At 37.5% G+C, this 15,561-nt stretch overlaps 3 protein-coding genes across 5 annotated transcripts in view; 1 reads left to right on the forward strand and 2 right to left on the reverse strand.

Annotated features, from left to right (window-relative positions):
- Window positions 1-5,298, reverse strand: part of LOC306867792 (epidermal growth factor receptor substrate 15-like 1) — a 44,657-nt gene extending 39,359 nt beyond the window's left edge. Inside the window, exon 1 of one of the 3 annotated variants that reach the window (XM_079413674.1) lies at window positions 5,240-5,298. In XM_079413674.1, coding sequence (XP_079269800.1) covers window positions 5,240-5,266 — 27 coding nt within the window. In that variant the 5' untranslated portion in view covers window positions 5,267-5,298. The remainder of the gene's footprint in view (window positions 1-5,239) is intronic. The other 2 variants (XM_079413675.1, XM_079413673.1) reach the window with 2 other exon arrangements.
- LOC306867793 (zinc finger MYM-type protein 1-like) lies at window positions 824-5,292 on the reverse strand. Its single transcript, XM_079413676.1, has 3 exons — window positions 2,865-5,292; window positions 2,591-2,702; window positions 824-1,543 (listed from the first exon to the last, which is right to left on the reverse strand). The coding sequence occupies exon 1, from the start codon at window positions 4,364-4,366 to the stop codon at window positions 3,410-3,412; it is 957 nt and encodes a 318-aa protein (XP_079269802.1). The 5' UTR covers window positions 4,367-5,292; the 3' UTR covers window positions 824-1,543; window positions 2,591-2,702; window positions 2,865-3,409.
- A 1,334-nt stretch (window positions 5,299-6,632) lies between the features above and the next one.
- Window positions 6,633-15,077, forward strand: LOC306867174 (SCL-interrupting locus protein homolog). Its single transcript, XM_079412746.1, has 17 exons — window positions 6,633-6,866; window positions 7,093-7,179; window positions 7,280-7,387; window positions 8,056-8,171; window positions 8,273-8,454; window positions 9,550-9,791; window positions 9,877-9,960; window positions 10,111-10,197; window positions 10,725-10,872; window positions 11,134-11,243; window positions 11,383-11,509; window positions 11,608-12,609; window positions 12,682-12,817; window positions 12,900-13,101; window positions 13,252-13,396; window positions 13,491-13,774; window positions 13,855-15,077. The coding sequence occupies exons 2-17, from the start codon at window positions 7,094-7,096 to the stop codon at window positions 14,576-14,578; spliced, it is 3,783 nt and encodes a 1,260-aa protein (XP_079268872.1). The 5' UTR covers window positions 6,633-6,866; window position 7,093; the 3' UTR covers window positions 14,579-15,077.
- The last annotated feature ends 484 nt before the right edge of the window (window positions 15,078-15,561 follow it).

The raw sequence follows: 15,561 nt of genomic DNA on the forward strand, positions 1-15,561 counted from the left end.
AAACTGAAAATATAAAAGTTAAAGCTGAAATAATAAAATAAAATATAAATATTAGATGGAAAACCTATTTGTTGTTTTTTAATTGAAATACTAAAATCACTAATAAAAATAAATTGAAGCTAAATATAAATATATATACAACAACAAAAACACATCAAATTATTAAACATTTAACTACAAGTAAAATTAAAACTGAAAATATAAAAGTAAACGCAAATTCAAAATATGAATAACTACTATAATATTAAATAACTGTATTTAACACATTTGAATTCACTATTTATTCTACTCAAGGCAGTATATAGGTTACTGAAACTTAATACATTACAAATATACTATAAATATACAATATTTTACGCAACTAAAACTAATAATATGACAAAGCACAAAACTAAATAAAAAAATGAACTAGAATTAAAACAAAAACTGCAAATATAATACTAAAAGAATTCAAAATATGAATAACTACTATATCATAAATACTAAATGTAATAATACTACAATATCACTGATAAATGCAATATAATGAAATAAATTGCGTATAGATAGTACTGAAATGCAATATAATTTAACAATTTACATAACTAGTTTTTGAATTTATTCTAACGTGTTGTACATATACCTGTATTTGATATAGAATTCAATCCATTAGAGTTCATAAAGCAGCAGTAAGATTACTGATGCTCACTAATTCCCATCACCGCTAAACTAAACTAGCGGTTCAGCACCCGTTATCATATACAGAATGAGAGTGACGGGCGGCTGGTGAAAAAATTGAGGTGGGGCTGTGGCACACTGGCACAGCAAACAATTCACAATAAATCAGAGCAATATGATTTATTGCAATTCAGACAAAGTTAACGAACATCTGGTTACCTGTTTATTCATTAAATCATCTCCGATCAGTTATTTTACCAGTCTCAGTTAAATTTTGGATACTTCCATGACTGATACAAATCTGAGGATAACCATGTACAAGAAAATCAATGTGGTGAAAAAAACCTGCATGTTTTTTTTTACTTATTTGTACAGGAATTTTGCTCTTCTCTCCTTCTGATTGACAAATTTCTCAACTACTTTCTTATTGAAGTCAGGAATGTCTTTGACCAGTTTCTTCTCAATAGAAAGCATTGCCAGAGCATTAAGGCGATCCTGGGTCATTGTATTTCTTAGGAAAGTTTTGATCCTCTTCAAAGTAGAAAAGCACCTCTCTGACTCTGCTGTTGTCATAGGCGTGGTGGTTATGATCTTGAGAAGACTGACAGTCTCTGTGAAAGTACTTTGAAGATTGTTCTCAATGAAAAACTGGTACAGAGGAACTGCACCACTGCCAACCCTAAACTCAGGGTTCTCATAGATTAGGGACAGTTCTGAGCTTGGCCTTGTTCAGCATGGGGTATGCCTCCACTGTTGTTTCAAGTGCTGATTCAGGAAACGTCACGCTGTGTTGTGGAAACAAATCTCCATGCAGCAATGTTGCACTAACGAGATGCTGGGTGAAGTAAAACCACTCCTTGGAATGAATCAGGATGGTATCACATACCTGTAAAACATTTTTATCAAGGTGATTCTGAGTGAACATAACATGCACATAATATTATTACTAATGCTTACTCCAGTATTCCTAATTGCACTTTACTTCTCCTGATCTTGAACTTGCTATTGGTTTCCTAAACAAAACAAGGTCTACAGTAGCATTTCAATAAATAAATTAAATAAAAAATTTCAATAAAAAAACTAAACAACAAAAAGTTGAGAATCTCCTACAAAAATAAGTTGAGAGAACTCAAAAATCTGCAAAAAGCTGGTTGCTTTAAAATTTTAAGTTGGCTCAACCTTTTTTTTTTTACAGTGTACTGAGGCCAGCTACATAGCTTTCTTAGATTAGTCTTAAAAGTTAGTGATGTAATTATTTTCTTCTACAGTTCATATCTTTTTTAGTCAGTTAAATTAAAAGTAGACTTAAGTTTACTGTTTGGCTGACTGCTAGTTGGTCAAACTAGTGCTTAATATATAATACAGCTTTCCTGTAGCTCAAATAGTAGAGCATGGCGCTAGCAACGCCAAGGTCATGGGTTCGATTGCCAGGGAAAGCAAGAGCTGATAAAATGTAAAAACTGTAACTTGAATGCAATGTAAGTCGCTTTGGATAAAAGCGTCTGCTAAATGCTTAAATGTAAATGTAAATGTAATATCTTAATACAGTGGCTAGGTTTATGCTACTGGACTGGTCTGATATAAATTCCTTTTATTTGTCACCAAAAGATGTTATATCCACTTAACCACAGAGGCAAGATAATGGCATGTGTTATACTATATTCACAAAATAACACATTTACAAAGAGTCACTGCAAGAATGCTTATGAACAAAAAATTTATTTACATTTTATGGAATAATTATTTACAATATAACGCCCATACTAAACCTCAAACATTATGGATCTTGTTTTTGGGAAAACATAATACTTTTCACTCTCTTTCCTTGTTGGTATTTAATCATGTTTCTTTATAATTATAATCTATATGCCATCTTTTGTCTGTGTTTTTGTGTGTGTGTGTGTGTGTCTGTGTTTTTGTGTTTGTGTTTTACCTCTGTAGCTAGCCTCCGTTGTTCTCCTGGTCCCAGTGTCCTCGGTCACTTGTTGGGCTGGTGCTGCTGGTCAGATGATGCACTGTCCTCACACAGAAAGGGAATTGAGTCCCTGATCCAAAAGATGTTAATAAATAATAATTAAAATAAATAAATAAATAATTGTGCCTTGCCATCAAAATGAATGCTTGCCATAGAGCACATCTAAGATTTCACAGACAACGAATCTTTCCAACAACAACAGCTTTATCAGCCAATAGTAAAGTGTATTTACCTGATTGCTTGAATGTTGTTTGTGAATCCCTGGACAGCTGCTTTAATGTAGACAGGGTCGATGTTCCTATTCTGCAGCTGGTTGAATAGCATATCTACGTTTTGCCAGGAAAAAACAGAAAACCTCGCCTTCAAGCATCCTCACAAAACCCCCTGACTCTCTGACAGTTGAGGAATCAAAGTTCCCCGAGTCTCTGATGATCTGAAAACATTTTAAAAGGTCATCCTTGTGTTCGTACACAGTGTTTACAGCACGACTTTGGAAGTTCCACCGTGTTATAGAGGCCCTGGGAAGTCTGTGCCCAACCACTTGGTCAAGCACGGCGATTCGCTTAGGTGACCTGGAGAAGAAGGCAGAAAATCCACCAAGGTCAGAAAAAAAAAGTGTCGATTCTGGGGATGTGTGATGTCGCCTGCTGCGTGATGAGGTTCAGTTCAGTTGATGCGCGTAGCAGTGAACGTAGTTTCTGCAGATATCCATTATCTTACGCTGCACTCCGCTGGTGCTTCCTCTCATCACAGTAGCCCCATCATAAGTTTGGGCAATTACTTTGTTTTTTGTCCATTTGGTAGAATGGTACTTAGACTGTCCAGAAGTGCTGTAGCAATGGAGTCGGTGTTTGTGTTCTGGATGGTAAAGAACTCAAAAAAGCGCTCTTGGATGTTACCATTGGACCCTATGTAACGAAACACAAGCACCAGCTGACAGCGGGAGGAAACGTCAGTCGTCTCGTCAGCTTGAATGGCGATGAAATCAGTGGCAGTTACTTCCTCCAGAATGTAATCCTTTACCACTGACAGCATGGAGTCCAACAGCTCGTTTTGTACCGTCTTTGATGTGCCCTTAAAAACAGTTGCTGTCTTAAGGTGCTCCTCTAGCACATTGTCTAGCGAGGCAACAAAATCCACTAAACCCCTAAAAATGCCAGGGTTGTCTGACGAGTCAGTCTCATCGTGCCCACGCAAGGCCAACTCAAAAGCCCCACAAAACTTAACACAATCAATTATCTTGGATAAAATATACCTGTTTTTATCCACCTCCTCGTTGTGTTTTCTTATCGCAATCCTGTGGCCGTCGTCTAACTGAGTAGCGATGTTTACTCTTCCCAAAATGGCTAGTTTGACGGAATTATCCATGTGTGCCCTGGTGTTCTCATGTTTTCTTACTTTCTCAGACAGGTGCTTCATATCTCTCACTCCCGCAACTGTCCATGCTGGTTCTGCCCCAGCTGCTTTAAACAGCAAGCACGGGAAACAAAATAAGGCATTAGCAGAGACGCATCCACATAGCCAGGCCTTTTTGGTGTACCAACGGGAAGAGTAGCTTCGCGTGTACTTCCCTTTTTCGCTTGTCTGCTGTCTGATTAAGAGGCCAGGCTGATCTGGACCCAGCTCCTTTATCTTCAGTTTTTCTGCCAAAGTTCTCCTCTCAGACGGACATTGGAGTAGAGATTGTACAGAGTTAGGGTCGTGTCCGGAATTTGTAACACCCGAGTCTGCCATTGTCACGTAATTGAAAATTGCGCCACTACAGACCAGCCTTGATTTTAGCAGCTTGGGGCGACAGAAAAATCGCCCATTTCAGCTAAGATTTGAGGACGCTGATTGGCTAAATTTTGCCAAATCTTGAATATTTGAATATATTTATATCTTGAATCAGCATTTGACTAAATTCTACAAAGACCCGCCCCTGTGGGCGATTTCTCCATCACCCCTCAGCTGAAATTGAGACGTGCTGACAGGCAGAGAGGTCATATGGTGATGGTGAAAACATATATTTTTCACAGAAGATTTTCATCATACAAATATACATTTAAATCATTTATATAATTTTTATTTTGTGTGTGTGGTTCTATTGGCCAACCGCCACTGGAGCTAATATCTATACTATAATGTTGTTCATCACAACTAAGCAACTTTTATTATTGTACTATGAGCATATTTGGAAATGATGACTTTAAATGATAAAATAAAGCGCCATGACAGTTAGTTTTCAGTGCTTATGATGTTCTGATTTATTGCGGCTAGCTAGTTAAGTTAACGTTACATTAGTTAAACTCTGTTCTACTGTATTTCTCATTCATATAAATGGTCCTTATCTTTATATGTTCTTGCTGCTGAATGTTCATTGTGAATTTTATTGAAACCTACATTGTTTTTGTCGTGTTTGAAGACAGGCATGTCACATAAAGCGAGCTAATCGGTTAGCAATCTGAGCCCGATTAACGAGGCCCGGGACATTTTCGCTTTAAATGTCGATAAAACGACCCGGTAGCGCAAGTAACGGGATCGATTCGTGTGTAATTCTTAGATTCAATTCTACATGCCGTTTTTCCTCTTTATTCCCTTAAAATGGGTGTTTTCAGCAGCTATTACCTGAGTGAGGGTCGCGAGGGCTGCCATCTTTTCCCTGTTGCTGCGGAAACGGCGGGTGAAGGAATGAGGGGGGGCTGAGGGGAGCACGTTCATCCATTCACACAGACACGACTTCATAATAATAATAATAATATTTAATAACGCAATATTTTATTATTAGTGTTGTTGTTTTTGTTGTTGTTGTTATTGTTCATAATAATAATTAATCATTGCAATAATTAGCATTAATAATAATACTACTAATAAGAATAATAATTGTTATTGTTGTTATAATTATTATCATCATCATCTTACATATAATAAATAATATATAAAAGCAAGTCATATCCTAAGACTAAGTTATGAAAAAACAATAAAGAAAGAACATGTTTTCTTGGCAACTAACTAAAATAAAATAAGTTTAAGCTGGACTACTAAAATTACATTTGAAATAAAAATATATTAACGTTAAATATACATATCTAAAAAAATCACATAACTAAATAATTTAAACTCACTGGAATTAAAATGAAAACTAAAAATATAACAGTTAATATATAATTAAATACTATACTACTATACTGAAATTATATTTATAATGTAATATAATAATGTACATAATTCGTTTTTTTGTTTGTTTTAATATGTGTTGTGCACTATTTAATCTACTCCATGACAATTTATAAGGCTGTATGTAATAGGCCTAATAATAACTTACAAACAACAAATAATATATAAAAACAAATTATAACTTAATTAGGCCTATAATTAACTAATCAATAATACTGCAGGTAATTTTAGACAGTTTCAAGGCACTCCTCATTTTAAAGGGGCTTTAAAGATTGAAAAAAATGTTTTGACTAGAACAAAATTTGGAGAAACTTTAAAAAACGTACATTTGTTTAAAAAAACGTACCTTTACTCAAACAATTAGTTTGAGTGGTAGTAACCTGGCAAGGTTTTAACACCTGTCACTAGACTAATAATTTACATTTAGGCCTATAGTTAAAAAAATAATAATAATAATCTAGACTTAAACTGAATACATTGATATTCCTTTTCCAGCGAAACTAGAACAATGCAAATATAAATGCAAGTATCAGCAAAATCTTCAAAATATCAGCAAATTACTTCATTTTTCAAGCAACAAATTTGCAATTTTGTGTGCAGAATATTTTATTATATATTTTTAATATTATCTGTTCATGTTGATCCATGAAATCAGAATAACATTTTATTAAAGGTATTCAAAGCTGTTAGTCTAATATATATATTGCAATATTATATATTCCAGCCATTCCAGCGGGTCCGGTTCGTCGCTTCTGATTGGGCGAGCGTTCCTCGCAAGTGGATTCCTATTGGCTGAGTCGCCCTGCTGCTGCGCCCCGCCATTGGAACCTGGAAACAGCGCCACAGTTTATCTTTGAGTTGTTGCATTTGTCGAATGCGTTCGTCTTGGATTTCATTGTTTATTGACAACAACTGGTATTTCTCCGTTTTCTGGCACGCCAAACCCGTTCAATTATTAACTCACGGGTCGTTACTCGCGGCTTGGCGCGGTTAATGCCGCTCGAAGGGCTGGAAGCACGGTTTTAACACATTTAAAAACACGACGAAGGCATGACCGAAGCGTTTAAACAGCCTAAAGGTACGATGTTATATATCCTACATCAGTTATAAGAAGCTTTGAACTGTACGTTACAGGTTTTTAAGTGTTTTTAGTAGTATTGCCATGTTAGCATGTAAGCTAAGTCGCCAAACTTACCAAAACATCATGTCTCAGATGTTTTGAAAATGCATTATTCGTGCATTGTTCACTGATAAAGCAGATTCTTTTCAGCTTTAGTTTATTTAAAAAAATCTTATTTCCACAGGATGAATCGTGTACAAGTGGATTTTAAAGGGTTGCCAGCTCACATCTTGGAAAACAGTGTTAGAGCAGAAACCCTTCAAAACCTCAGGTAACTACTGTACATGATTTGAAAACTGTACTGTGCATCTCTTTTAAAACTTTCTTGTTGTTGCTGTTCAATGAAAGTAATGCTTTTTCACGTTTTAAAGGTCATCGGACAACGTCCTTACTCCGCTGACATTCCCAAAATCGAAAGTCTCTCTGTGGGATCCATCTCCCAGTGGTGATGTTGTCAGTCTGCATTTCTCATATTACAGGTCAATCTTTTTGTCATTTATATTTTTCATAAAATTGAATGTCAACGAAAAAAAAAAGTAAAGTCAGTAATTTCAGTTTTAGTAATTTTAGTACTTTTTGTCACCATCAATGTCATGTGGTTATGTTCTTGATTGATTTCTTGTGTTATGGATTATGATGGCAAAAATGTATTTTGCATTTAGGGATATTGCTTCTTATTGTGTGCATTCGATGTGCTTATTTATAATAGAAGTTAAATACATTTTTTGGGGCATGTTCTCACAGCCATTTTTGTAGACTTTTTTCAGTTTTTCCATATTCCCCATCCTTTCCTATTAAAATGCATGCTACGGATGCGAAAACTCAAAAAAAACAAACCTGATCCGATTTTTGAACCTGAATCGATCCTGATCCGAAATTCTCAGACTCGGTGTGCATAGACTTTGAGTCTGAAAATGTCGTACATTAAAAAATAAATACGACCTCACGTTGTGTCAATCACGTTTGCACACTGCCTCCGAAACTTCGTCCGTCAAAAAAAAAAAAAAAAAATCGGATGAGGTTCGATTTTTTTGCGTTTTCGCATCCGTAGCATGCATTTTAATAGGAAAGGATGGGGAATATGGAAAAACGGCTGTGAAAATTTCGAACTCAGTGTGCAATGGCCTTATCATTTGGTGTATTTCAGGAATCCGAGACTGTTACTTGTGGAAAAAGCATTACGTTTAGCTCACCGGCATGCTAGACAGACCAACAAGCCTCGGTTTTTCTGTTTCCTGCTCGGGACACTGGCAGTAGACTGTGGTTAGTACTGAGAAGGCCTGTATTTGGACATCCTATAATGATTGTTTAATATTTAAACGTGTTGCATCTGCATTTTACAAACTTCTATTTTCTTTTCCTAGACGAGGAAGGTGTGATGATAACCCTGGATCGTTTTGATCCTGGCAGAGAGCAGACAGGATTACCTGGGAAAGCACCAACTGCTCTACTCCCTGGAGACATCCTTGTGCCTTGTGTATTTGAAGCCCAGCATGCTACTGGCAGCACAGTGCACTCGAGGGAGGATTTGAACATCTCGTTTAAGGTAGTCGATCTGCGAATTGCTGACAGCACATGTTTAACAAATAACGACTGGGGCAACGTAGTAAAGCATAATGGTAACCAACGTCACCCTGCAACCTGTCAGTAACAGCTGCCCTGATTGTGACACAGTGTTCCTTAGAGACAGGTGATTATTATTGTGTTGCACTGCTCCCATCTGGCATTGGTTTTCTTGGTTTCTTTATTTGCTTTGAGCAGTTCTTAATTTAACCATAAGATATTTTATAAATTTTAAACTGTTTAAGCCGTTTGGATAATTTAATTAACAATTTTTTTTTTCCAACTTCAGGGGAAATTAATATTTTTATTCTGGAAGGATACATGAAATGGTTCAAAAATTGCAGCACAATACTTGTACTTCGTTACAAAAATGGGTTTCAAATAAATGCTGATATTTTGAACTTTCTTTTCAGAGAATCCTGAAAAAATACATCATGCTTTCCACAAAAATATTATGCAACTGTTTTCAGTATGATAAAATGTTTCTTGAGCAGCAAATCAGCATATTAGAATGATTTCTGGAGGATCATGAACACTTAAGACTGGAGAGTAATGATGCTGAAATTCCTGAAAATCCAACTTTTTTTTTTTACAATAAATCTTAAAATATTCAAATAGAAAACAATTATTTTAAATTGTAAAAAATATTTTACGGTATTAGTGAGCCTTGGTGAGCATAAGAGGCTTCTTTCAGAAACATTAAATAATTTTACCCTTTCCAGACTTTCATAATTTAAATTATATAGTAATTTTAAAAGTAATTGAAAATATATATTTTTATTTTGGGTCCCCCTTGAAAATGAGATGAAGCCATCTCAAGGGGCTTTCCCTTCATTCAAATTGAATATAAATATTAAACAAATTAATTTTGTAATTTTAATTAATTTATTTTTTAAATTATTACACATCATTTTTCTTTTTTACTTCCAACTATTTAAACAGTTTTTCCAACTTTTTTTTTTTCAAAATAATGAATTATTTTAATTTTTGTGTTTTTGTTGACATCTCATATTAAAGTTTTATGTACATTAAAATTATGTAGTTGACCACTGATGCTTATGTATGTGTCTCTTTTCAGATGCTTCAACATTGCTGCTGCAGTAAAGAGATACTGGAGTTGTCCAAACTCCTCACTTTGCGAGGTCGTCTCAGCTGCTCCGAGAACATGGACAGACTCACCTTTGACCTGTCTTGGGCGGCTGTCACTCTGGCCTGCACGCTAGATGCCGTCCCTGTCCGGGCAGTGCCCATCATCCCAACCGCACTGGCCAGGAACCTCAGCAGCCCTGCAGGTGTGACCCAAAACAACAGGAAACGAGGGTAAGGAAGCACTTCTGTTTGCTTATATGGCCATGTTTTGTCCTCAAAACCTTATTGTTTTAAAATGTGACGCATTCTGTCTCAGGTTTCTTACCATGGATCAGACCAGGAAACTTCTCCTCATACTTGAATCTGATCCCAAAGCTTACACTCTCCCACTAGTAGGAATGTAAGTACTTTGATTTGTTTAGAAAAGGTGTCTTTCTCACTGCTTTATTCGGGTTGTTGGCTGGTATTATAATTCAGCCCTATTAATTACATGCTTGGAGTCCTGCGAGATGTTCAGAGTAGGTGTGTAACAGTTGTTCTCCTGTGGCAGATGGTTGAGTGGCGTTACACACATCCATAATCCTCTTGTGTGGGCGTGGTGTCTGAGGTACCTGCACAGCTCCGCCCTCCAAGACAAGTGAGTGTCTCATCCATCTGCTGTTTTCCTTTTATGGGCCAATAAGTCAGTTGCCTTCAAAAGGGTTCAAATTTAAAGACAAAATGAAATTAAAATGTCTGTATTTTTGTATGTTATTCTGATTAAAAATGTTTTGTAATCTTTCATTAAATTATAATAATTCTCAACATCTGATAAGAAGATTTTGTATCCATAGAATATTAAATAATTTTTACATAATAAAATATTAACTAAAGATGTTACTTTTCTTGATGTAATCAAATGCTGATCCTGTTATAGAAAGATAAATTAGTTCTAAATGTAGCTTCATTATTTTATATATAAAAAAAAAAAAAAAAATATATATATATATATATATATATAATCTGTTGTTTAGGAAGCCATAGTTTTAATTATATTGCTTGAATTATTTAAGCTTGTTTGTGTTAATCAAAGTAAATCTGATCTTTCCCTTGTGTTCCTAGAATCTTTAAAATCTCAGAAATATTATTATTAAAATAATTGAATTCCTGGCTTGAATTTTGCAGAGTGATGTCAGAGGGAGGCGCTTTCCTGGTGGTTCTGTATTCCCTGACTCACCGGGATCCCGAGTTCTACCAGTGTAAGCCATGTGTCGGACAGCAACAAATGAGCTTTCAGCTGCTCACCAGCACAGAGTCATTCACGCTTTACAAGGTTAGCCTGTCTATGGCTTTGTCCTCAACAAATTAAATTTGAATAATACACCCAGGTCTATAAGAAACATTTTTCTCCTCCTCATGCAACCTGTTCTACTCTGTGTTTTTATTTTTTTTTAATTGTTAATTTTATCTAATTTCTCACTCAACAATTGTTTTGTTCATTTTTGTGTGTTAAATCAGATTTTAAATGTTTGTGTATTTTTAGAGCAATAGTTTTTTTACATTTGATGTGATTTCAATATAATTTCCAATATAGAATGTAGAGTCTTCAGAAGGACGGCCTTTACAATTTGAGCTCAGTGCTGAGAACCAAAATCGGGAAACTGTGCTGTTTGAGGAAGTTCTCTCCCAGACTGTGTTAACAGGGTACAGTCTTTTTATTTCTCTAAAAGCATTTTTTTCAATTTGTTAACATTTATGTTTGGCTGTTTACTGTATCTGACAGAATACAATATAATGTAAGAAAGAGGAAATATAACACACTATATCCGCTTTGCCCTAACAGGACAACTCTTGCAGCATCTTCAGCTGCTCCACACAATAAACTGTCTATCAGTGATCATGACTCAGGTGTAGAAGATGAAGACCTTTCTCCTCGGCCGTCCCCAAACCCTCATCCTGTCAGTCAGCAGGTTTGTTAGCTCGTGGCCTTGCACCCCTGATGTACGTCTCCATTTCTTGTTGGAAAACTTCATACCCATTAACTTCCATTTCAAATATTTTTCTTCAGACTAGACGTGTTCATCCTTCAGTACCAGAACTTTCTATGGTATTAGATGGCAGTTTTTTGGATGGGAGTGTGGCTAATACACAAGACTCGACTCCTGTCTCTCATAACCTTTTGAATGTCCAACAGAGAAGCATTAGCCCTGCCCACCAGGGCCTCTCAGTATTGAGACCTCCAGAACAGGGTAGCGCCCTTGGACCTCCTCCAATCCGAAGACCGCTAACTCCCATCCTCTCTCAACCGAAAATTAAACATCCTAATCCGGAACAACAGACACCACAACCCAATGTGAATCGTAAATCACTGCCCTCAATGAGAAGATCAAGAGAAGGCTCGTCAGCATCATCTACATCATCGTCTTCCTCAACAAAGAATGCTGCTTCACCCAATGGCTCTTTTCATCAACAAAGGCAGCGTTCTTCCCAAAGTTTCCCGACCAAACCCCAGCCGATTTATGCCGGGCCCCCAACATCAGCTCACACCAGTGCCAGAAAGAGTTCAGTAATGCCTAGCCAGACCCCCATTCATCATCCGTCCCAACACAGGCTCTTCCATAGCACTCCAGCTGCCATCCCTTGCAGCTGCTGCACCAACCAACCCAGCCACGTCCCCTTGTATCAAAACAACACCTGGCAAGGGACACCAGCGTATCCCACTGTGGCGTACAATCCTTGTGGTTTTCATTGCACCTCTGAGAGTGTCCCACCAGGGGATCACTGCCTCTCGCCATCTCGGCAGTCTTTGGGTTGTCGCATATCTCCGACTAAAAGTCCTGTTTGCCATCCTGCTGTTCCAGTTCACTACTCTCCATCACCTGGTCCATGTGTCCCCACAGTCAACCCCAACAAAGTTTCTGTTGAGCAAGTCCCGCCTTGTCAAGCCCAGTGCTGCCAAGTCCAGTCTAGCCAGGTAGCATGCTTGGACACACCCATGGGTCTTCTTCCTGCCGATGCCTACAGGATGCTTATGGATCAAGAGCATCAGTTGAAGCTACTTCAGCTCCAGGTTTGTATTAATAAGCCAAATGTTTTATCGTTGATCTGTTATTGCATGTTGTTAACAGACTTTCCTCAACAGATTCAGAAACTTCTTGAGTCTCAGAGCAAAACACCTCCGGTATCATCTACAGAATGTGATACTCAGCAGGAAAGAGACAATCAGACGCCCACACCTCCACCGAAACGAACAAGTGTCAGTGTTGCTGTAGGAACAGGTGCTTTGATGGAAGGTTTCATTTTCTTGAAATTGTTTCAAATTCCTTTCAATGTCATGAAATTTTTGCTGTTTGTTTTTAGGGGCTAGCTTGTTTTGGAACACCCCTCAGGAGGCCTCCGCACATGAGGACGCAAGTCTGGATTGGCAAACTGAGATGGAGCCAAAGTCTGGTTGTCAAAATGACAGAAAAGACACTTCCAGACTCAGATCTGAAAATGCATGTCGTTACACCGAAGGTCAGAGTACAGGATCTCCTCTACATCCGACATCTCCAAAACCCAAGTAATGAACTGTGTGTTGACCCCTAATGAACCTATAATGAACCCTAATTTTTAGAGATTGTTATCCTTCATATCTGATTTCAAAGAGTGTTACACTTTTGTTAGTTTTCCAGGCAATGTTTGATGTATTTATTTTATTTGTCTTTGGCAGCATGTCGTCTGGTTTCGGCGCCCATTTGTTTCAGAATCCAGTGTTGGGAGAGAGTGCTAGCATGTATTATAACTCTCAGTCACAGAGTAATGATCTGTCTGAACACCGAGAAATGGACAACCCAAGATTTTACAAAGAACTAATGGTATGGCCCAATTTTTATCATTTTCACACATTTAATTAGAAATTGACGCATTATCAATGTTCAAACTGACTTTATGACTCAATTACTAATGCAGGGTCAGGTGCAAAGTCGCCTTCAAGACTCCGCAATTGATGAAAAGGTAGAGCAAGACCAACAGAGTGTCCCCAACAGACAAAGTCTGTCCCCTGTAGGCCATCAATCAAAGAAATCACAGACATCTTCCATACCCCAAACTCAAAAAATTAAGAGCAGATCCAGTCAACCAGATCAGGACCGTGTCTTAAGTGCAACATTAAGACAGATCCAACAGTTTGGGGGGAACATAGACTTTGACTCTGAGCAGGGAAAGGCGACACGTGCAACTGTGGAAAGTGCCAGGTAAAGACATAGTCAATGACTAATCGTTTTATCAAAGCTATGATTAAAAGTCTTGAGTCTAACATCAATTTTCTCTTCAGTATCCTTGCCTACATTAACCCAGAGGCAGTGATTCCAAGACTTGCTCTTTCTGAACCAGTGGGGACCAGCATATGGGGACCAAGCGGCAGCGTAGACCTTAGCCTTGAGGCCAATGCCATTGCACTTAAGTACTTAACCGATTCGCAACTGTCAAGACTCTCGTTGGGCGGTCAATCCTCTGGCCCACGTCCAGACCCCAGCGCGATTCTCCTGAGAAGACCCGCTGCAGAAAAGAGCAGCGTTGGACTCAGTATACTGTCCCCCAGCAATATGTCTCTAGCTACCTGTAAGTACATGAAGAAATACGGACTCATTGAAGGAGAAAACAGCAGTGAGGAAGAGCAAGAGGATGCCGTCCTGGTAGACTCAGGTCTTGGATGTTCGGTACAGCATGAAATGTCCAAGAATGTGAGCGTTAGGCAAGACTGTGAAGACCAAAGCACTGCTGTTCTCAAAAACATTACAAACAAGCCAGTTGCCGATCTCCACATATCTCCCATTGACTCTCAAGAGCAGTTAATCCAAAATTTGCGGCCCAAAATGCAGCTGCTTATGTGTGGCAGGACAAACCCAGAGATGGAAAATGATGCAAAGAAAGGTCTGACTCAACGTAGGTCCTCGCTTACCGAAAACCAGAGGACGCAGGAAGTCACAGAACCTGAGGGGTCAGTGGGAAATTTCCTGGATCTGAGTAGGTTACGCCAGCTCCCCAAGCTCTTCTAAAATGCATCATGGGGGTTTTCCAAACAGATCCCTTTGACACAAAAACTCACCAAGAAATGTTTTGTTTTAAACCAATTCTCAAAGTCTTCCATTGTTTACGTAGTATAACATAAATTTATTTTTAAAAGTGTGCAGACATTTTTTTTGTGAAAGCTTTTAAGCATGTTTTATTGTCTGCAACTTTTCGTCTTGTCATTTTAATGTTGTTTCCTTTCACGTGGAAGCTTAAAAGTTTTTACATGTTTACCTGATGACTCTTTATGTGTCATGTACAGAGTGAAGAGCCTTGTATGAAGTGACTCACTTAAGGCAGTATTGTTTTCATGTTACTAATTTTAACTAATTTTGTCTTATGACATTACTTGATTTTTACCTCAAATTGGCACAAACCATTTCAGAGGGAGAACTACAGCTTGAGTTTTCATCCTTTTGTATGTTTTTTTTAAATGACTTCATGTACATGTATGTGTCGCATAAATAAATTCCGTATTCTTAACTTAATTTTGTGAGTTTTATCACTGACCATCACATCCTTGTGTTTCTCATAAGGATATCTAAACATAAAGACGTGTGTGTCAACGAATTAGTAGGTAAATGTTTGACTTGCCAAACACCTGGTGACAAAACTGCATTAGATTTACATAATAGTATCTAAAGGACAGAACTGAGGCAAGTTATTTTGAGCTACTAAGTAACCACCCAGAACACCCTAGCAACTGGAGTGACTTAGCAACCATATTGTAACATGTTAAATTCATGGACATGACTTAAACATGAACAAGAACTTCATTGAAAAGTTTTGTTGTTGTGAATGTAGACAAATTAAGCAATCATCTTGAGTTTCTCATCAGCCTTTACCAAACATAAAGAGGCTTATGACTGATAGGTTGAGTATTAAAACATACTACGCTGCTTTTTTTCTTTTTAAACAGCATTTTGGACATCACCAATACTATTTGAGACTCTTGACTCCATGGAGGATA

The sequence above is a fragment of the Barbus barbus genome, assembly GCF_936440315.1.
Source record: "Barbus barbus genome assembly, chromosome: 49".
Classification (NCBI taxonomy): domain Eukaryota; kingdom Metazoa; phylum Chordata; class Actinopteri; order Cypriniformes; family Cyprinidae; genus Barbus; species Barbus barbus.

What these genes read in the sequence shown, in the direction of transcription:
- LOC306867174 (XM_079412746.1), top strand. Translation starts at nt 7,094, where the DNA reads ATGAATCGTGTACAAGTGGATTTTAAAGGGTTGCCAGCTCACATCTTG. An exon ending in TCCCAGACTGTGTTAACAGG is followed by an intron (nt 11,244 to 11,382) that starts GTACAGTCTTTT and finishes TTGCCCTAACAG; the next exon opens with GACAACTCTTGCAGCATCTT. An exon ending in CTCATCCTGTCAGTCAGCAG is followed by an intron (nt 11,510 to 11,607) that starts GTTTGTTAGCTC and finishes ATTTTTCTTCAG; the next exon opens with ACTAGACGTGTTCATCCTTC.
- LOC306867793 (XM_079413676.1), bottom strand. Translation starts at nt 4,366, where the DNA reads ATGGCAGACTCGGGTGTTACAAATTCCGGACACGACCCTAACTCTGTA.